The following is a 21,852-nucleotide window of genomic DNA, read 5'->3' as shown; positions in this document are numbered from 1 at the left end:
CTAATTAAGACATGAAGAAATATCAGAACGAGCAATATCAGAGTCCGGAATATATATGTATGTATATATATATATATATATATATATATATATATATATATATATATATATATATATATATATATATATGGTGGTATGTATAGACAGTATATGAATAGAAAAGGTGTGTACAGCAGTAGTTTTATAGGATGAGCCTTGACTAGAATACAGTAAAATATATATATATATATATATATATATATTACTGTATTCTAGTATATATATATATATATATATATATATATATATATATATATAGAAGTGGGAAAACAGTATGTAAACATTATTATAAACTGGGTGGTTCGAGGCCTGAATGCTGATTGGCTGACAGCGTGGTATAACATACTGTATACCACAGGTATGACAAAACATTTATTTTTACTGATAATTACATTGATAACCAGTTTATAATAGCAATAAGGCACTTCGGGGGTTTGTGATATATGGCCAATTTACCACAGCTAAGGGCTGTGTCCAGGCACTCTGTGTTGCATCGTGCATAAGAACAGCCCTTAGCCATGGTATATTGGTCATATACCACACCCCCTCGGGCCGTATTGCTTAATTATACAATGGGTGAGCCTAATCCTGGATACTGATTGGTTACCACCGGCTAAATCTATGACGTTGAAATGCCTATTTACTCTGTTCCATCTGACTGCTCAATCCACTGTCTCATCAGCCCAGCCAGGCAATTTATATACAAGATCAACACTGTAAAAAGCATCTAGACATCATCTCCCATGTCTTTTAGACGAGCGTTTGGTTTTCAACAGCAGAGTCTACTGGTAATAACCTTGCTGTCTGTCTCTCCAACATTTGCAACATTGTTTCAATATTGAAATTGGATCTCCAGCTGTCCCATGTTAATGAATGTGTCAGGAGTCGGGACAAGACAGACAGGATGGCAGCTTTTCTCAGCCAGTCGAAATCATGAATCATCATAAAAATATGTCAATCATTATTTGAATATATTGGTAACCCGTTGTATAAAAGTGATAATGCCTTCGAAAGCCAATGTTTTGAGAATATATTGGCACGGTTTGCCGGCCCGAGACGAACACCACCGTGACAATAACTCCTCCAAACACCGGCTTCGAGGACATCATCAATTAATTATAAGTGCTGCATTGGCCATCAGAGACACACCTATGCTTGCTAACGGTTCCATCCACAAGAACGCCATGTTTAGGTTGCGGTCTGAATCCTCTCTTGTATTTATCTCTACACGCACATTGCTTCCCTTTGCTTCCGGCCTAGTATTTGGTTTGGTACTGCGGGGGTTAATATAAGCCTTGCAGTGTCTGCCTGTCCGACCTGTAGGAAACAATGTTTCCCTTTTGGAAATTCGATCTCTGTAGCACCATAGAGTGAACGGTGCCCAGACGAGACCAGACAGCCTGGTCTTAGCCACATCATTATCATGGGACGTATCCAAGTAAGTGCCGACAGAAGAAGAAGCAAAAAAGGTCAAACACATATATGCAGCTAGTGAACTGTCATTCCAGGTTCAATGTTTGACGTGAACTGAGTTAGCTGAATTTGGCTTGGCTAGCAATGGACAAGAAGCCTGCATAGTAACCATTTCGTTTAGAATGGACAACTGGTCCTTTCGCATAGTGACTTTGCAAAAGTAATTAAGGACCGGAGCGTCTGTAGCAACATGACCAAAATAACTAATAACCAGATTTCTGTTCGGGACTATATCTTCTGGTGGATGAATGATATTGAATGGATTGACTTGTCAAAAGAATGTTTGAATTAATCAAAATATGTAATTCACTGTTATTTTAGTATGTTGGTAAGAGTTTTCTAAAAGCGATAAGGCACCCGAGGCAGTACTGTACCATGAATACAGTCACAGGTAAATGAGTTGACGGGCCCTCCACTATCGCTTTGGGCCGAACAACAGCACTTACCTGTGACTGTATTCATGGTACAGCACTGCCTCGGGTGCCTTATCGCTTAATTAAAGTGACCAGTGTTCAATCTCTGTTTTTCAAACTCTTGGTCCCAGCTCTAAGGCACCTGTACTGTCTCCACCTTCTAGATGCCAGCGGGGTGAACAGGCCGTGGCTCGGTTGGACCAAGCCAAATTTCTGTTGGAAAGGAGCAGTTGCGCCTTCTTCACCACACTGTCTGTGTGGATGGATCATTTCAGGTTGTGTGTGTCTGGCATGTCTTCCTGTGTGTGTGGGTGTGTGTGTGCGTAGACTCACATTGTTGCGCGGAGCGTTGGCCTGGACAGGGTCCTCTGCAGCCAATGCAATGCTACTCATGGATATCACTACCAGGATACACATCTCAAAGTACCGCAGGCTGACAATATAATGACACAGACGCCGTACCCTGGAGAGAGAGAGAAAGAGAGAGAGAGGAAGAAAGAGAGAGAGAGGAAGAAAGAGAGAGAGAGAGAGAGAGAGAGAGAGAGAGAGAGAGAGAGAGAGAGAGAGAGAGGAGAGAGAGAGAGAGAGAGAGAAAGAGAAAGAGAGAGAGAAAGAGAGAGAGAGAAAGAGAGAAAGAGAGAGAGAAAGAGAGAGCGAGAGAGAGAGAGAGAGAGAGAGAGAGAGAGAGAGAGAGATCCTATAGTCCATACACAGCTCACCTGAGAGACTAATGTAGACACTGTTCCTAGTAATGGATGGCTGCATATAGACGGGCTATAACATTGGCTGGCTGGCTGCATATAGACAGGCTATAACATTGGCTGGCTGGCTGCATATAGACTGCCTATAACATTGGCTGGCTGGCTGGCTGCATATAGACGGGCTATAACATTGGTTGGCTGGCTGGCTGCATAGACGGGCTATAACATTGGTTGGCTGGCTGGCTGGCTGCATATAGACGGGCTATAACATTGGTTGGCTGGCTGGCTGCATATAGACGGGCTATAACATTGGTTGGCAGGCTGGCTGCATATAGATGGGCTATAACATTGGCTGGCTGGCTGCATATAGACGGGCTATAACATTGGCCAACTGGCTGCATATAGACTGCCTATAACATTGGCTGGCTGGCTGCATATAGACTGCCTATAACATTGGCTGGCTGGCTGCATATAGACGGGCTATAACATTGGTTGGCTGGCTGGCTGCATAGACGGGCTATAACATTGGCTGGCTGGCTGGCTGCATATAGACGGGCTATAACATTGGTTTTTCTGGCTGGCTGCATATAGACGGGCTATAACATTGGTTGGCTGGCTGGCTGCATATAGATGGGCTATAACATTGGCTGGCTGGCTGGCTGGCTGGCTGCATATAGACGGGCTATAACATTGGTTGGCTGGCTGGCTGCATATAGATGGGCTATAACATTGGCTGGCTGGCTGGCTGCATATAGACGGGCTATAACATTGGTTGGCTGGCTGGCTGCATATAGACGGGCTATAACATTGGTTGGCTGGCTGGCTGCATAGACGGGCTATAACATTGGCTGGCTGGCTGGCTGCATATAGACGGGCTATAACATTGGTTTTTCTGGCTGGCTGCATATAGACGGGCTATAACATTGGTTGGCTGGCTGGCTGCATATAGATGGGCTATAACATTGGCTGGCTGGCTGGCTGCATATAGACGGGCTATAACATTGGTTGGCTGGCTGGCTGCATATAGATGGGCTATAACATTGGCTGGCTGGCTGGCTGCATATAGACGGGCTATAACATTGGTTGGCTGGCTGGCTGCATATAGACGGGCTATAACATTGGCTGGCTGGCTGCATATAGACGGGCTATAACATTGGCTGGCTGGCTGGCTGCATATAGACGGGCTATAACATTGGCTGGCTGGCTGGCTGCATATAGACGGGCTATAACATTGGCTGGCTGGCTGCCGCTGCTTTTGTTTTCGATGAATTGATTGTAGGTTTAGGCTAAGGATTACAAGTCATCTACAAAGATGAATATTTGACTGAGTGTGTGGACTTAAAGGAAAGTGCTTTAGTGTAACATTTTAACAGCTTCGCTAAAGGAGTTAAAAGTGGGGCCAGATGACAATGTCAACATGCAGGGACTTGCTACATGGAAGGCAGAGTGTTTGTGGCGTGAATGGTGTGAGTTGTGTAGCACAGAGCAGTGTTGTGTAGAGCTGTCCACGCAGGCCACTCACACGTTGGCCTGGCCAAACACAAACATGGAGCTGTAAGGCAGGATGGGTCTGGGTCCACTCTGAGTCCGCTCCTCCAGGGTCTTCTTCTCCTCATTCATAGGCATGGTTTCACAGTCTATACTGTTCACTGGGACACAGACACAAAGGTTACATACACCTCAGAAACACAAGACACTGAAGTAACAGTATTAGAGGGAAAATAGGTTTGCGTTACTGACTGGGGATAAGGGTTAGTGTTAAGGTTGATACTGACTGGGTATAAGGGTAGTCTCCCCGGGTGGGGGGGTGATGGTGACAGGGGGGATGTTGACGGCCGTCTGTCCAGTCCGTCTGACGTTCCTCTGGTTGTCTGAGTCTTCAGGTCCCTCTGTGCCCCACCTCTGATCTCCAGGGTCCTGCTGGGGGCTGATGGCCAGGGAGTCGCCCTCAGACTCCACATACCTGTTCCTGGGAAACAGATACAATTACCATAGATCACAAGTCATGGATCTCTGGTACGAGGTAGACACATCTACTCCTCTAAAATAATGTTGTGTGATATGCTTTTATCAGTACAAAATGATGTATACTATAGATTTGCAGTCGTGTAAAAAATAATCTGAGAAGTAAAAGAGACAGCCAAGGACAGAGCCAGTCTTACCTGTGGCCCCTCCCCTTCTCTCTCTCACTGTGGTCCTCTCCCTCCAGTGTGGACTGGCCCCTTGAGCCGTGGGTCTTGTGTCTCCTCCTCTCCCCATTGGCTCCGTTCTCTCCCCTGGAGCACCTCTCTCCCGAGCGGCCATCTTTGTGGCGTGACCTGCGCTCGCCCTTGCCTCCGCTGTTGACAGTGCCGTTGCCCTCTCTGGCCTGTCTGTGGGAGTGGTGGTGGCGGTGCTCTCTCTCCCCCGTCCCCCCTCCTCCTCCTCCCTCGTCCACTAAGGTCTGGTGGTGGTGCCTCTTGCCCCCCTCTCGGCTGCGTGACCGCTCACTCTTCCCCTCCTTGCCCCGGGTGCCTTCTGGGTCCTTGCTACGACTGTGGTGGACATGGTGCCTACCCTCTTTACCTGGATCGCCATTCTCATTGGCCTCGTCGATGGGTCTCTCCCTGTCCCGGTGGCGGTGGTGCCTGCGTGGCTGGGGGCCGGCCGGGTCCTCAGGGGTATCCGTCTCCTCAGGGGTCCGGGGCTTGTGTTGGCCCATAGGGCCGGGGCCGTCATGGGGTTCCACCACCAGGGGCCGGTCCAGGTGGGTCTTCATGTCAGGGCGGATGTGCAGGGCGGAGGACATACGAAGCCTCTCCTCAGGGTCCAGCTCGCTGTACAGGGCCTCACTGCTGGCCCGCAGGTTGTGTCTTCTCAGCTGAGTGGTTCGCTGCTCCCACACTGACATCATCTTCAGAGACTTCTGCTGCTCCTTACTGCAGGTGGACAGACAGGGCAGTTCACCTTTATCAGGGTACATTGAACCTGTCTTTTACTGCGCGATTGATATGTATTTCATGTATTTGAAAAGAATCATTCTAGAATGCATCACACGTCATAACAGATAAACCCCTGCATGCTGAATGACATACAGTATGGAAGTGCAATGGAGGTTAATTCACAGAAAAACAGTCCCTCTCCATTACCACATGTAAAAAAAGAGAGACTATATGGACAGGCCAAGCATGCTTCAGTTGACTTGCCCTGTCAATGTCTGTAGAGCACTTTGAAATGGTTGAACACATGCATTGTAAATCAGTAGTCTACCGATGCCATATAGACCACCCTTATACAGATACATCCCACGTGACTTCCTCCACTGTGTAGAAAGCAGAATTAACTTTCATAGGGTACAACGGCATGAAAACGACTACCATGTCTACTCGTGCTAGCATTGTGGGAATGTTAAACCCCAGGGCTCCAATCTACCCTCCGCTACTTACCCTCCATGTAGTACACTGAGGACAGAGTAAGCTCTAAACTGAGGTATCTGGTTAGGGGTGAATGGAGAGCTGGCAGGGGATTATTTGAGTGAATTGACAGTATCGTGTACGGTACACTACAAGGAGGGAATGATCAAGCTAATGTAGGGCAAAGTAAAGAAGCAAGACAAGATGTTTATTCCATCCTGTAAACATGAGGATGATGGTCATCACCGGGAAGTTATGTTATGTTATACAAATAGATTGTCATGGCCATCGTACAGTAAGTTAGTTTACCTCAAGTAGTGATGGACTGGGGAGCAGACATAACTCCTACAACACATGAAGGAGCACATTGAAACACACCACGGACAGACTAAGAGGCATTAACAGGCTAGGAGACATTGGAAACAAAGACACAGGGGAAAACAAGAGCTTAGAAAGACTGACAGAGGAGAAACACGGGGCGACAACATAACACAGACACCAAAGGACTTACTTCACTGGGAGTAGAACAGAAAATAAAGAAGACAAATGAACGGCACTACAGAAAGTAGACTTAGTACTTGACTATATCTTAAACAATCCTACCCCCAAGTTAACTTCCTTCCAATCCTTATCCTCTAGTAATGAGAAAAACTAGTCCCTAATATAAAAGAGGGACATGGTACTTTGCCAAACAAAGGGCTTCGGGCGTTACAGGCAGGGTGTGTGTGTGCGTGCTTGTGTTTTGCCTCTCCAGCTGCCTGGCTGTAGCATCTGGTCGTAAGGTACATGGTGGCCTTTACAGAGCTGCTCAAATGGAACTTCTGACTCACTGAGTGCCAGCGACAGAGAGCGTCTCGCAGTCTGCTTGATACGGCACAAGCCTGCTGTCAACCCAGCCCAGCCCAACCCAACCCATACAACCCAGGCCAGCTCAACCCAGCCAGCCCAGCCCAACCTAACCCAGCCGAGCCAGCCCAGCAGCACAACACAACTGTTCTGCCTGCGGCTATGGAACCCTGACCTGTTCACCGGACATGCTACCTGTCCCAGACCTGCTGTTTTCAACTCTCTAGAGACAGCAGGAGCGGTAGAGATACTCTGAACGATCGGCTATGAAAAGCCAACTGACATTTACTCCTGACGTGATGACCTGTTGCACCCTCGACATCCACTGTGATTATTATTATTTGACCATGCTGGTCATCTATGAACGTTTGAACATCTTGGCCATGTTCTGTTATAATCTCCACCCGGCACAGCCAGAAGAGGACTGGCCACCCCTCATAGCCTGGTTCCTCTCTAGGTTTCTTCCTAAGTTCTGGCCTTTCTAGGGAGTTTATCCTAGCCACCGTGCTTCTACACCTGCATTGCTTGCTGTTTGGGGTTTTAGGCTGGGTTTCTGTACAGCACTTTGAGATATCAGCTGATGTAAGAAGGGCTTTACTTATCGTAAGAGTAGGGGTGTTAACCCCGGTGTCCTGGCTAAATTTCCAATCCAGCCCTCAAACCATCACGGTCACCTAATAATCCCCAGTTTACAATTGGCTCATTCATCCCCCTACTCACCCCTGTAACTATTGGTAAAAAAATAACGGATAAATTAATAAATATATTTGATTTGAAAAACGCCCCAGTAAACTCTGTCTGCTCAGACCACCGTTGAGTACACGGACAGAGTACAGCGATGAGAGAGAGGGAGATCATCTCAGTCTGAGATGAAGAGGTAAAAATAGGAGGGCTGTAAAGTCATTCTTTAGAGAGGGAGGTCATGAGGTGAGTTCAGTCACTAACAACAAGTGCAGATGTACAGTATCAAACACAGCGAAAGTACATACAAAATGAGCATACCAATCTCATAATACCTGTTACGGAAAAAAGGCTGCCACATTCATCTGCTACAATTCAACACAGAGGGAAACTCACAATGGTATATGGCTCAATGCTCAGGGGAAACAGCTGGGAGTCAAAGGGGAGACGGAGGGGAGGGGAGGTGAGGTAGCCGGGTGGTGCAGTGTGTTTGCGCTCTAGCACAAACAAAAGAAGAATTGTGGTACTGTACATACAGTATAGGACCAAAGCTAGGGAGGAGGAGGAGGGTGATGAGGTAAAGTGTAACGGAGAGTAAACACTCACAGTGAATTAACGCTGCAGACGGACGAGCTGCTAGAGAGTGCACCTTGACTTTGCTTTACAAAACTGCACATGCAAAAAAAAAAAAAAGACAGGGGGAGGGAGAACAAAAGAGGGGGGAGAGGTCAGGGTCAGAAGGAGGACAGGGCCCCCGCTGTCCAGCCGTCCGCCTGTCTGTCCCTGACTCTCCCCCTGCACGTCAACTCAACGGGAGTCTCAGTTTGAGACCAACAGAATGAGTTAACAAAGGAACGAGAGGAGCAGCTTTGAGACTTTCAACCTCCAAGACAAGTAGCGAAAAGAGTCCTATTTCGCATTGCAGAGACCAATTTATAGGGACCATATTTCAAGTCCAATTATACATTACACGTATATTTCCGTTGAGGAAATGCGGAGGAAGAAATTCCCAAAGCCGATATTAATAAGAAGATTCAACAAACCAATGGCTACATTACATTTTTTAAATAACAAGATAAAACAGTGCTTTGAAACATTTAAGACAAAACATTTAAAACAATGACAGAATCACATATCCTGCTACCGTCGACTATGAATACACTAATTACAGGTGTTATACAGTACATACTGGTGAATGGCAATACAAGGATACGGTGCCCATACAATGACTGAAATGTGCCAAATCTTATGTGGACTATCTATTTCTTTTTCGCTCAATTTACATTTCAGGTTAAGTGCCGGTCATTCCAAAAGAGATTAGTTGTAAGGGTTCCAACAAAGGCATACACCAGAGGTTCCCCTGTCACCAGAACCATGTGTCTGAATGTACAGCGTTGCATGCACAATCTGGGCTCACTGTTGAGGAAATTACCTTGCTGGCATTGCCCTCTCCGATCCATGTTGGCCTGTGTACAGGATGCTGTGTAGCCTATGTGGGGGTGGGAGCCAGAGTATTAAGGTGTCTTTGACCCTAGTCAAGGTCTTAGCAGGCATTAAGCCTTTTATCAACTGCTTCTCAACACACTTACAACGTTGAGCCCTTCAGTGACTCAGAGAGAACACATGATCTATCAAAACAACAGACATTGGGAACAGAAGGGTTAAATCCTATGTAACTCCTCAGAAGAGCACAATCAACTGAAAAAAATGCCTGTCCAGACAGAATAACACAACATAAAGCCACAAACAACAGATACAATCCCATGTAGACACACTTCAATATAAAAGAGGATCTCTCAGGAGTGGGAGACAGTGTGGTGTGTCTGGGAGGCAGGGCTGTGGGAGGGGTGTGAGGGAGGGAGGTTTGATCTGTGGGAAGGGGTGTGAGGGAGGGAGGTTTGATCTGTGGGAGGGGGTGTGAGGGAGGTTTGATCTGTGAAAGGGGGTGTGAGGGAGGGAGGGAGGATCTGTGGGAGGGGTGTGAGGGAGGGAGGTTTGATCTGTGAGGGGGGGGTGTGATGGAGGTTTGATCTGTGAAAGGGGGTGTGAGGGAGGGGGAGAGGATCTGTGGGAGGGGGTGGAAGGGAGGTTTGATCTGTGAAAGGGGGTGTGAGGGAGGGAAGTTTGATCTGAGGGAGGGTGTTTGAGGGAGGTTTGATCTGTGGGAGGGGTATGAGAGAGGGAGAGCAGGGGGGGGTAGCAAGGGGGAAACTGTATCAAACGCCTGATCATGACTTACGCTGTGATGGAGATGTTTGCGGCGGACATGGGGCTGACCTCCTTGACCTCCTTGGCCTTCTGGAGAGCCATCTTCTTGGTGATGGCCACCTCCTGCTCTTCCTCATCCTGAGGAGCACAAACACAGTGAGGAACGGAGACCACTCAGGGGTGGGTAGGTGGGCCATCAATGGTTCCATGATGATAAGCCCTGCCACAAGCCAAAAAAAGGCCTTCAACTCTCTCTGGTGTGGCCGCAAAGATTTAAACCTCTTCCCCATAGGTGTATTATTATGAATGGTCGCAAATCCTACAACCAGTTGGGAGGTTCATTACCTTGAGTTATTGACCAGGACAAACATCCGTCATCCCAGAACGGCCCCGTGCGACAGGGTTAAGGAACCAATAAAGCAAGGCACTATATATCCTAATAGGAATATTCACTGTCATATTCAACAAACATAAATACGGGAATGAAATTCATGGCATTTGATCAGACAGCTGCCTTTCGTGACGGATCATCAGGGGAAAATGTCTCTCTATCCAGGGTTCTCAGGGACTCCAGGGAGGGGAGGTTCCAGTCACAGAACACAGAGACTGGAAGCCCTACTGCAGTATGTACTCTACCTTAGTGAGCTCCTGTGCGTTTGCAAGGTTGTCAACAGCGATGGCCAAGAAGACATTGAGGAGAGTGTCTGATCAGTGAGGGGTCAGGAAAGTTCAAACGGTTAATGAGTTAATCAATATTTACATTGGATCTTATACAGTGTGGATATATATATATATATATATATATATATATATATATATATATATATATATATATATATATTCGTATAGCTTACAAATCAACGCTAAATCATGATACTATCACAGAGCTCTGAAGTCAGAGTTAATCAGGTTAATCAATGCAGGTCGATCATCCAGAGAGGATACAGTTTCCAAACAGGGTGAGAACAATGAAGTAGATGGAGGAGAACATTCCCCGGCGCACGCCCCCCTGGGACTCTATCCCATGATACATCACCGCATTCCAGTCCTCTCCTGTCAGAATCTGGGAGACACACAAACACATTGTTACACGGATTTCGCTAATGGTATTACAGTAGTTGCATGAAATAAAGGAATTTCAAAAGGAAGACAAAAATCCAACTTCATTTAGCTTCTTTTGTGAACTTCACCTGGAAAACTGTGAGAATGGCTGCTGGAAAGGTGTCAAAGTTTGTTGTTGGCGTCTCCTCGTCAAAATTAAACCTGCAGGAAGAAACACAGAACACAGGTTAGAACACAGGTTAGAACACAGGTTCACACTCTAGATTGTATAATCCCTCATCACCATGGAAATTCAGAAGATGAGAAGTACCCCACTTAGTCCTAGTTTATTATTGTGTTGCTCCAGCACAATAGACATCGTACATCTTGCCACTGTCAGAGCCTAACAGCTCGGTTGGCTCCCGTAAACCTCTCCGTCAAGGCTGATTTCACAACAACTTGTGCTAATCTTGATTTTCTGTATTGCTCTGTAAGAATCTACAGGGACCTCATTACACCTTCCAACAATGAGAACCATGCAGAAAGCAAACAAAGTGTGTCCTCTCTCTGCTTCCTGAAATCCTTTGGTGCATAGACGGATATTCATTAGTACAGCTCTCATTAGTTCCCCAACTAGAGAAAAGACAATGCAGGTCTGCAGACAACCCTCCACTCTACTGTGAGGTAAAAATATGTGCGTCTGTACAAACGAATCATCATAAAATACAACAGATCAATACAATGTTACACAATAGATAAAACAAGTGACTTACTGTATAGTGTTCATCTAATATTGTATATATCCCACTAAATGTGTTTATTTTATTTTGACTAGGACAGGCATGATGTTGAATATGAATTCTATTCAAAGAGTGCATACTGAATAATGATCCATGCACCTGGATGGGACACCTCAGCTCAAGTGGATTTGGCTAGCATACATTTCCTGGTCTGCTTGAAGTGGGCTGGCTTTGGCTGGATCTGGCTGGGTGAAGCAGCTTGACAACCACTAGTCCTTAATCTATCTCTGACTGAGCACTGCACTGGAAGGGCCTGAACAGCACACAGCCTGACTGAACACTACACTGGAAGAGCTTGAACAACACAGAGATCCTGCTTCCATTATGTCAGGGAGTGATTGTACTGTAGTTCATACTCCCAGGCTGGGCATTTCAAGGCCTGCCAAGTGTCATTTCTCTTTGGATCAACTGCATGCATCTATTGTTCGTAATGTCCTCTCTGCCTGCCACTTGTGCATTTAGATCACATGACTGGAGTGCTTCTGCATTTATCGGGATTATTAACTACACAGAGACCTTCTACTCTGTTGAGCAACACAGAGACCATCTAGTCCATTGAACTACACAGAGACCATCTACTCCGTTGAACAACACAGAGACCTACTCAGTTGAACAACACAGAGGCCACCTGCTCCATTGAACAACACCAGAGACCATCTACTCTGTTTCTGAGTGGGCTCAATAATTCAAAGAGTGGGGGGATGAAAACCTTGCCTTTCATTACTGTTACTCTCTCCTCTCCATACTACTAGAGCAACAACGTACTGTAGTAAAAACAACGCACATCTATATTGTATCACAAGCTAAATGGTAATGCTAACAACAATGGACCTGGCTAATGTTGAATATCACCATGGGTAATCTGGACCCATGAATAATACAGTACAGTGTGTGTACTGGACCAGAACGGTTACTGTGAGAGGCAATAAGGGTGGACTCACAGTCCCCCAAAGAGCTGCATGCCCAGTAGGGCAAACACCACGATGAAGAGGAAGAGGAGGAACAGCAGGCTGATGATGGACTTCATGGAGTTGAGTAGAGAGACCACCAGGTTCCTCAGAGAGTTCCAGTACCTACAGCAGGGGGATGAAGAGGAGGAATGAAGAGGTGATAGTGGTATACCATCGAGTCATGTACAGGTGATCATGTCGTGTTTTGGATCAGGGTGCAACGGATCGCTCACTTAGTGACTTTGAAAATCCTGAGCAGACGGAGGGCTCTCAGGACGCTGATGCCAAAGGAGGCCCCAGGTTTCACAACTGCCCAGATCACCTCAAAAATACTGCCTATAATCACCTGGGAGGAGAGTACATTGAATTACAAAAAATGTGCGTTCTCTCTAATGTAATGCAATGCAATGTCATTCTCTACTATAAAACATTTCAGAAGTGCAGGTTTGATTGGATCGCTGTCTCACTTACTCCGAAGTCAAAACAGTTGAAAGAAGAATGGAAGTAGCTCATGGGTCCTAGTCCATACATTTTCATGGACATCTCAGTCAGAAACAAGCCCAGGAATACAAACTCTGCCAAATCTGCAAGGGAGATGGAATAACACACAGATCAATTCACTGAGTCAAATATGACCGCCCTGATGTCTGACGTGAAGGCACTGTTTCAATACAACTAACACACTGTAGATGGTTTCATTGTACAAACAGCAAATAAATAGAACGATACGTCCTGTTGGCGATGGTAGGAAAACAAATGGTACAGTATTCCCTCCCACGCAGGTCGGGTGTTGGGCAGGACTTACACAGTGCATATGTGAGCCACTCAGGCTGGTCATAATGGACGATGGCCACACACAGTGTGTTGAGGCCCACCAGACACAGCACTGTCCAGTAGAAGCTCTGAGCCTTGACCAGGTGTCTGATGGTGAAGCGGAGCCGCTTCTCTTTCCTCCGGAAGTAGGAGGCACTGCCGTTCTTGCTGCTCTTCAGGCTGGCCCGGGCGAACGGAGACCCTGGAGGAACAGTGGTGGGAACAGCACACAAACTGGAGATAAAGTCACACAGTCATCAATTCCGTATGACTCAATGAAATCACTTTGATGTCACTTCATGACCTGAACGTTTTCACTTGGTGGGGGCCGCCTCGAAACGTCATTAGACTCAATGAGAGGAAAGATTCAAAATCACAGCTAATAAACCCCAAAAATGTGCACTATGGCTCAATCAAACCACAGCATAGCAGGCCAAACACAGCAACTTGTATGTGAAGTAGAGGGCATTTGTAATATGACCGTAAGCAGATTTGCCTTTACATTTCTCTTTAATAATTCTGCATCATATTGTTCAGTATCTTCTCAGTGTCCTGGCTAGTTCATCCATAGAAAACTCTGTGCACTGCCCTCCTCCCTTCTCCCCTGCCTCCACCTCCCAGCCCCTGGACCATAATAAACCATCTGTAACTTAAATTAAACACACATTTGAGGCTGGACCAAAAAAAGAAAAGTGAAAAATGGTTCTATTAGCATCTCGTTAGTGGCCCAGGAGGAGAGGGAGAATCATCATTTCCTGGGCTATTTTCATCTCCAAATGTAACTCGGGTGTGGAGCCTCATAAACTGAGCACCAAGTCAGGCGTGCCTTTTTCCCCTCTCTCTTTTTCGCTTTCTCCCTCCATCTCCCTCTCCTTCTCCCTGTCATATATATATTTTTTGTATGGGATTCTAATACTGAGCCAAACCACCCACTCCCCTTTAATTACTGTACAGTGATGCAGATCTAATTGAGGAGTATTAATAATCACTTATTCAGGGGGACTGAGGAGTTCAAACACATAGTTAGCTATCTGAAAAAAAGCAGGGAACAGTTGGAGATTCTTTTATTATTACTTTATAATTGTTTAAATAAGAGTCTATTGCAATGCTTCTGTCATTAGTCATTCTTAAAGGGCAGTTGTCGAACAGAATAGATAAAACCAGGAATTCTTTATGTCACATACTGGGAAGTATAGAAATTTGAGTTACTTATTGCATTATGAAGGCTAGTATTTAACCCAAATTGATACACATTGTAGGAAGTAGGCCCAATACCACCACAATCTAATCAAAAGACAAACAAAATGATTCGATATGCAACATCATTCAATTGAAGCACAGTCTAAGAAAAAGATTGTTCCAGGCTGCATTTGAGACAGAATTTGGTGACATGAGACAGCTAGTAGAGGTATATAAATGTAAATAATTTATTACGGTGTCTTTAATAGAAAGAATGTGTCGAAAAACAAATGTAGACATTATGAGAGCTTGGGACTATAAGGTTCTAGCTGCATTTGAGTCAAATGTAGTTATTGACTGAGCCTTGTTCTTTCCATGTCCTCTGTAGTACTCTAAATATCCCCAATTCATGTTGCCAAGTTCAAAAGAATACAAGAAAAAAATTGATGACACCATTCAAACCAATTAAGTTTTGGAACGTTAAAGCTAATTATCTCAGAATCATCTTTTGGGCAGGTACAACCTTATAGTCCCAAGCTCTCCATTAATACATGCATTTCTAGAGCTTCTAAAATAGTTTTACACTGGTGGGGGAGCCAAGATGGCCAGGACGGTGGCTTCAAAACAGTGCCCTGCATCAGTCATCTAGTGTATAGAAATCCTTGGGTAGAACAGAATACAGCAGTGAGCAGTGTGAAAGCTGACACGTTGATCAAGAGGTCCGAGTCACGGGCGTTGGCCTTACCAACAGATGAGATGTCAGTGAAGTGGTCCTCGCCCTCCTCAGCATTGATCAGGTCATTCTTGCTCTTCTTTGCCCTTTTCAACACTGAACACACATTAGAACAATACTTTAGGGTTAGTACCACACCAGATTTCCTTGTGAAAAGTATCTTAGTGTAGTTTGTTCGAGGGAGATAATGTATACACAGTATGTGTGATTGATGGATATGACATCAGCTCTCAGGGCATTACTACAGGACTTCCATCAGGCAACATACATCCTTTTGAAAAAGCAGCACACAACTTGAGCCCTTCACATCTATGATAGCTTGTGAAACACTGTTACTACAAGCATCTCAGGGGAGGCCTCTCAGGTGTTGTTAGCTCAACAGACCATTCAAACTCGACTGGCAACACAGTTCCCTCAAACACACTCTCCCAGCCAGGCTCTCTCTGAACTGTGGCCCTGTGCACTTCTCTCCCATTGTAATACAATTTACATGTGGCCCCAACACCCATAATTACTGTGGGTTCACATTATTTCTGTGTTGTGCTAACAAGGCCTTGATAACAGCAACAGCACACAATATTTAGCACAGAGAGGGTGGGTGGCATCAGCCCAAAGCCTCACACATCTACAGCCATAGCCAGAGAGGAGACTGGGTAAGCAGTCCTGGGCAAACACAGGGAGACGACACTTGGATAAAGCGCATAACCAAGGCACTGAGTTTCCCCTGATCAGATCAGGTGGTCTGACTTGACCAACTCAGGGCCCTGGTTATACTCCTGACCTGGGTTATTGTGTTTCCTTTTGTACCACGCTCCATCCAGAGGGGACTTCTCTTCAGCGTGCTTGTCCTCCTCCGCCAGCATCACTTCCTCTGAAACAAATACACAGTTGTCAGCCACACACACCATATAATGAACACATACACACACACAGTGGTGTAAAGTCCTTAAGTAAAAATACTTTGAAGTACTACAAGTCGTTTTTTGGGGTTATCTGTACTTTACTTTTTATATTTTTGACAACCTTTACTTCACTACATTCCTTAAGAAAATATTGTACTTTTTACTCAATACATTTTCCCTGACACCCAAAATCACTTATTACATTTTGAATGCTTAGCAGGACAGGGAAATAGTCCAAATTACACACTTCAAGAGAATACGTGGTCATCCCTACTGCCTCTGATCTGTCGGACTCAATAAACACAAATGCATCTTTGGTAAATAATGTCTGAGTGTTGGAGTGTTCCATTGGCTATCTGTACATTTTTAAAACAAGAAAATTGTGCCATCTGCTTTGCTTAATATAAGGAATTTGAAATTATTTATACTTTTACTCTTGATACTTAAGTTTATTTTTGCAATTACATTTACCGTATATTTAGAACCAAATACTTTTAGACTTTTACTCAAGTAGTTTTTTACTGGGTGACTTTCACTTTTACTTGAGTAACTTTCTATGAAGTTATCCATATTTTTACTTAAGTATGACAATTGCATACTTTTTTCACCAATGCGCGTTCGCACGCACGCAAGCACACACACACACACACACACACACACACACACACACACACACACACACACACACACACACACACACACACACACACACACACACACACACACACACACACACTCCAAACTGTCAGCATACTTAATATTGCATATCATAAAGCCCTTAGACTAATGCTATGTCAGCACAATGTAATATATATATATATATATATATATATATAAAAGAGAATGTGTGGCAGATTACTGCATATAATATCAAATCATGTTTGCCTATAACTAACACTTTAGCAAAAACTTGAGCAATATTGAAGTAATCTTTAAGAATTAAAGTAAAGGGGTATTAGGTCTTAAAATGAAAAAGGAGAGGGAGTAGAGGGCATTCTGACCTGCCTTGCATATCCACTCCAGGTATCCAGTCAGCTCCCTCTCGATCTGCTGCTGCCTGCGAAGCTTCAGAAACTCCTGCCTCTTCTCCACACGCTCACGCTCCTTGGCAAACTCCCTGCAGGTACACACACACACACATACTTATCGGACAAGCATGGGAGCACACACACAGTCTTAGCTACATGTCAGAGCCTGGAATACTCATATGCTGACAGCAGTCTGCCTCCCAGCTGTGGACTTGGCTGTGGGTGAAGCTTTTTGGAGAGTATTTGCTTCCTCTACATTAAGAATGAAAACTTTAGACACAAAATAAGCTTTAAAAAATAATGAATTTGCTATAAAAAAAATAAAAAAAAGTATATATTGGCAATACAGTCAGTGGTGTGTGCAAACATCAGATCTCTATAGTTACACCATGAAGCAATCATATTTCTGACACTATCTTGGAGCAACATGCAACCCAGTTTCCCCTGCAGAAAGACAATTGGGAAATCAAATGAGTGTCATTCATTTTAATCAGTGCTTGTTCCTAATGCAATGACATCATCAAACAGTCACTGGAAAAAAGCTGAAAGGAGCTTGTGATGATTTTTGTAACCACATAAACCACCATCTCTTATCTAGCCAATTAAAGAGGCCCATTTCCATTCTTCTTTCCCATGAGTAACCTGGAAATAGATAGGCCTACTGCTGATTGGGCAAAGGTTGGAATGAATTACCAAGACAAAGAGGGGGAGGTCTTACTCATTAAACAAGTTGTTCACCATTTTTTTAAACCTACATTTGCGATTTCATTTGGTTTTGAGAAACTTACCAGCACAGCACAGCTGACAGGAGAAAACGCTCGAGTCACACAACATGAAATATAACGTTGTGGATAAAGTTCAGAATTATACAATTTCGTGTGTACAACATCTAAAGACCTGCATCACTATACTGAGAGCTTTGCCGTTTCTAAAAGGACATATTTGGGTGTTTTTGGAGCCTTTGTTCATGTTTCTCCGGTGCCCCCATACCGCAGAACGAGCAATGAGGAAGTCTACTGCGGGTGGGATAAGTTTCCCAAAACCAAGTGAAATCCCTGAAAAAGTGTCTGGACCCTTCTATAACATGCCAATTAAAATACATAAACAATAGAGATTTCATTCTATAATAGTGAACCAATCCTTTAACTGCACTGTGAAGTCACAAACACAACACAACAGTTTGGATTGAGTCGTTGAGACTGAGGCTTTTATTTATTTTCCTCCTTCCACCCACATCTTCCATGTGTGTGTGGTACTAGCTGTTTAAGACCTGTTAACGAGAGAGGGAGTGACGGATGGGAGGGAGGGAGAGAGAGAGGAAGGGGGAGAGGAGGAGGGAGAAAGAGAGATATACCGAAAAAAAGAGAGAGCAAAAGAGAGAGACAGGGAGAGAGAGAAAGAGACAGAGAGAGAGAAAAATAAACCGACAGAGAGAAAGACACAGAGAGAGAGGCAGATGGAGAGAAATGAGGGATCCCCTCCCTGAACAGTCCGCCCTCACAGCTCACTTGGTGAGAGTCAGGCAGTGATTGGTGTCTCTCCCACGCAGGGCAGAGGGAAGCTCCTTCCTGCATTGCAGTGGCTGTGTGTGTTTGTGTGTGCGTGTGTTTGTTTGTGATTGGGAGGGCTGTGAGGGGGTGGTGTTAGCCAGGAATCCCAGCCCTGCCTGCTGCAGTTCCACAGCAGCCCCTCAGGCGAGGGAGTCAGTCGCTCCTCAGAACGCCACAAAGGCGCTTTATTGGCATGGGAAACGTGTTTACATTGCCAAAGCAAGTGAAATAAACAAAAGTGAGATGAAACAAAACAACATAAATAAAAAACCATTAGAATTTAACTGTAGATATTGAACTCAAAAAGATAGACATTTCAAGTGTTATATTATCAGCTATGTACATGTGCAAATAGTTGTCGTAGGAATAGAAGGGGATGTAGGGGAAGATAAATAAACAGATAAATATTGGTGGTATTTACAATGTTGTTTGTTCTCCACTGGTTGCCCTTTTCTCATGGCAACGGGCTGTGACTGCACACTGCAGTACTTTGCCTAACAGATACAGGAGTTTATCAATGTTTGATTTGTTTTCAAATTATTTGTGGGTCTGTTTGATCTGTTGGATATATGCATCTCTAATGTGGTCGTACATTTGGCAAGAGGTTAGGAAGTGCAGCTCATTTTCCACCTCATTTTGTGTGCAGTGGGCACATAGCCTGTCTTTCTATGGGGACCTGTCTTAATAGCAAGGCTATGCTCACAGAGTCTGTACATAGTCAAGGATTTGCCACTGTGTACTCTCTGTTTAGGGCCAGATAGCATTCCAATTTGCTCTGTTTTTTGGTTTAATCTTTCCAGTGATACAAATTGTTCTCTTTTTGCTATCTCATCATTTGGTTGGGCCTAATTGTGAACCGGCTGGCTGAGGGGACTCTTTCTAGGTTCATCTTTCTGTAGGCGAGGGCCTTGTGGTGAAATGTGTGGGCATTCCTTCCTTTTAGGTGGTTTAGGTGGCTCTTTGTCTGGATCTGGATTACTAGAGGGTATAGTCCTAATTCGGCTCTGCATGCATTGTTTGGGGTTTTGCACTGTACACACAGTATATATTCTGCATGAAGTGTCTCAATGGGTGTTTTTTGAATTCTTGGTTGAATTCTTGGTTGGTGAGCGGACCCCAGACCCCACAACCATAGAAGTATTTTTAGCCAGATCCTAATTGGGATGTTGAGTTGAATGTTTCTTTTTATGGCGTAGAAGACCCTTATTGCCTTGTCTCTTAGATTGTTCACAGCCTTGTGGAAGTTACAGTTGAAGTCGGAAGTTAACATACACCTTAGCCAAATACATTTAAACTCACAATTCCTGACATTTAATCCTAGTAAAAATTCAATCAATTGATATACACAGTATGTTGAAGAGGGTGCGCCTCAAACTGCATCCCTGTCTCATCCCATGGCCCTGAGGAAGGAAATCTGTGTGTTTATTGCCAATTTTAACTGCACACTTGTTGTTTGTGTACATTGATTTTATAATGTAATATGTTTTCCCCCCAACACCACCTTCCATCCATTTGTATAGCAGACCCTAATGCCAAATTGAGTCAAAAGCTTTTTTGAAAATCGACAAAGCATTGAAAAGACTTGACTTTTGTTCTGTTTGTTTGTCAATAAGGGTGTACAGAATGTATACGTGGTATGTCATATGGTATTTTGGTAAGAAGATAATTTGATGTTTTCTGGGGATATTGTTTTTACTGAGGACATTTTTGGAATCTGTTGTTCATGATACTGTAGAGGATGTTTACGAGATTGCTGATGAAGCAGAGTCCATAGTAATTCTCTCTCTCTCACACACACACAGAGAGTGGCAGCGCTTACAGTTTTTCTCAATTGCTAAAACAATTTCTGAAACCTTGCTCCATTTCCTGAAAACATTAAACACAAAACCTCATCTTCAAGCACTATTTACATAACCTCTGACTCCTCTTGCAAAATGAAACATTCGCCTCAAAACAGTTTTACTTGTGTTCAAAATCAAACACTGCTCTCAAATCATAAACAACGTGATCAAAATGGTATACACTCTCAAGCAGTCAGTAAACAATACACCGAAAAATAGAAAACACATTCTCAGGGAGAAGTACATTTTTAATCAAAAAAAATATTCATATTTTTCCATCATTGTCTTTTGATGAACGAAAACATGTTCTATCATAGTAGCTCAAAATTGATCAGAAATTACTACTCTGCTTTGCTCTTTGCAATTTTGTTTTTTGTTCTTCCTCCTCCTTGTACCCCTATTTTTACAGTACTGTATCCTGCATCACACAAACTTGTCCTTTGTCTCCGTGATACTGTAATTCTTGTTCTTTGTTGATATGAACCTGCAACCAGTCAAAATCTATTGAGCAGTCAGTACTGTTAATAAATGGAAAGCACAATGTTCAGGGCCATACAATTTGTCCATTGTACAGTATACAGCCTACAATGCACTGTACTACAGTATCCATTCTCAGACTTTCTCCGTCCCACCTTCAACAACCTGTTTGCTCTCTGAACTGGCTTATATTGGTTGTGTCGCATCATTTGAAACAGGTTAAATCAATTTTGAGTGGTTGTGTTCAATCAATGACATATGTTCTCTATTTGTTTTTGATTGTTGCCACTTGTGTTTACCAGTATGGATGACATGTGCATTAGAGTGCAGAATGTGTTTTGAGAATGAGAATGTGTTTGGAGTTTTGCTGAAAAGTCTAAGTGAGATCTGTAAATTGTGTTTTACCATGTGAAATGGTTTAAGGTATTGACAACAGACTACATACAGTAATTAGCTAAATGAGTCCAACTTTGTTCAGCCAATGGGTTTTAGTGTTTTAGCAATTGAGAAAAACTCTAATGGAAGGCCTCCTGATGAGTGCTGTGTGGTGTACTAGGTTGTGCTCTAACTGCTATCGGGACATGAATTTATACCTTTTCAGAAAACAAATCTAATTCTCACTTGCTGTTCCACCAAATGGCTTCAGGTGTCTCTGTGCTATCAATGTGGCATTATGCTCTTCTTTCAGTCTCTCTTTGATTTCAACCTGCTTTCTTTCCCTTTCTTCTACATTTGACCTTTTTTCTATGGTGGAGGGTTAACACATCACTTGTTTATTGGTGCAA

General features: G+C 44.1%; 1 protein-coding gene across 4 annotated transcripts in view; it reads right to left on the bottom strand.

The window, feature by feature from the left end:
- The window catches only part of LOC109895754 (voltage-dependent N-type calcium channel subunit alpha-1B), a 139,378-nt gene that overhangs the window by 40,917 nt on the left and 76,609 nt on the right, over positions 1 to 21,852 (bottom strand). For 3 of the 4 annotated variants that reach the window (XM_031830250.1, XM_031830252.1, XM_031830251.1), the window contains exons 1-14: positions 13,350 to 13,459; positions 13,016 to 13,128; positions 12,778 to 12,890; positions 12,536 to 12,667; positions 10,944 to 11,016; positions 10,699 to 10,816; positions 10,390 to 10,457; positions 9,785 to 9,891; positions 8,978 to 9,034; positions 8,152 to 8,214; positions 4,789 to 5,544; positions 4,402 to 4,595; positions 4,149 to 4,275; positions 2,259 to 2,388 (exon numbers count right to left, since the gene is read on the bottom strand). In XM_031830250.1, coding sequence (XP_031686110.1) covers positions 2,259 to 2,388; positions 4,149 to 4,275; positions 4,402 to 4,595; positions 4,789 to 5,544; positions 8,152 to 8,214; positions 8,978 to 9,034; positions 9,785 to 9,891; positions 10,390 to 10,457; positions 10,699 to 10,816; positions 10,944 to 11,016; positions 12,536 to 12,667; positions 12,778 to 12,890; positions 13,016 to 13,087 — 2,010 coding nt within the window. In that variant the 5' untranslated portion in view covers positions 13,088 to 13,128; positions 13,350 to 13,459. Of the gene's footprint in view, positions 1 to 2,258; positions 2,389 to 4,148; positions 4,276 to 4,401; positions 4,596 to 4,788; positions 5,545 to 8,151; positions 8,215 to 8,977; positions 9,035 to 9,784; positions 9,892 to 10,389; positions 10,458 to 10,698; positions 10,817 to 10,943; positions 11,017 to 12,535; positions 12,668 to 12,777; positions 12,891 to 13,015; positions 13,129 to 13,349; positions 13,571 to 15,283; positions 15,366 to 16,050; positions 16,141 to 17,172; positions 17,289 to 21,852 lie in introns of those variants that run through there. The other variant, XM_031830253.1, reaches the window with a different exon arrangement.

This window comes from Oncorhynchus kisutch, linkage group LG8 (genome assembly GCF_002021735.2).
Source record: "Oncorhynchus kisutch isolate 150728-3 linkage group LG8, Okis_V2, whole genome shotgun sequence".
NCBI classification, from domain to species: Eukaryota; Metazoa; Chordata; class Actinopteri; order Salmoniformes; family Salmonidae; genus Oncorhynchus; species Oncorhynchus kisutch.
Note: the sequence above shows the minus strand (reverse complement) of the source record. Positions and strands in the feature narration are given on the sequence as shown.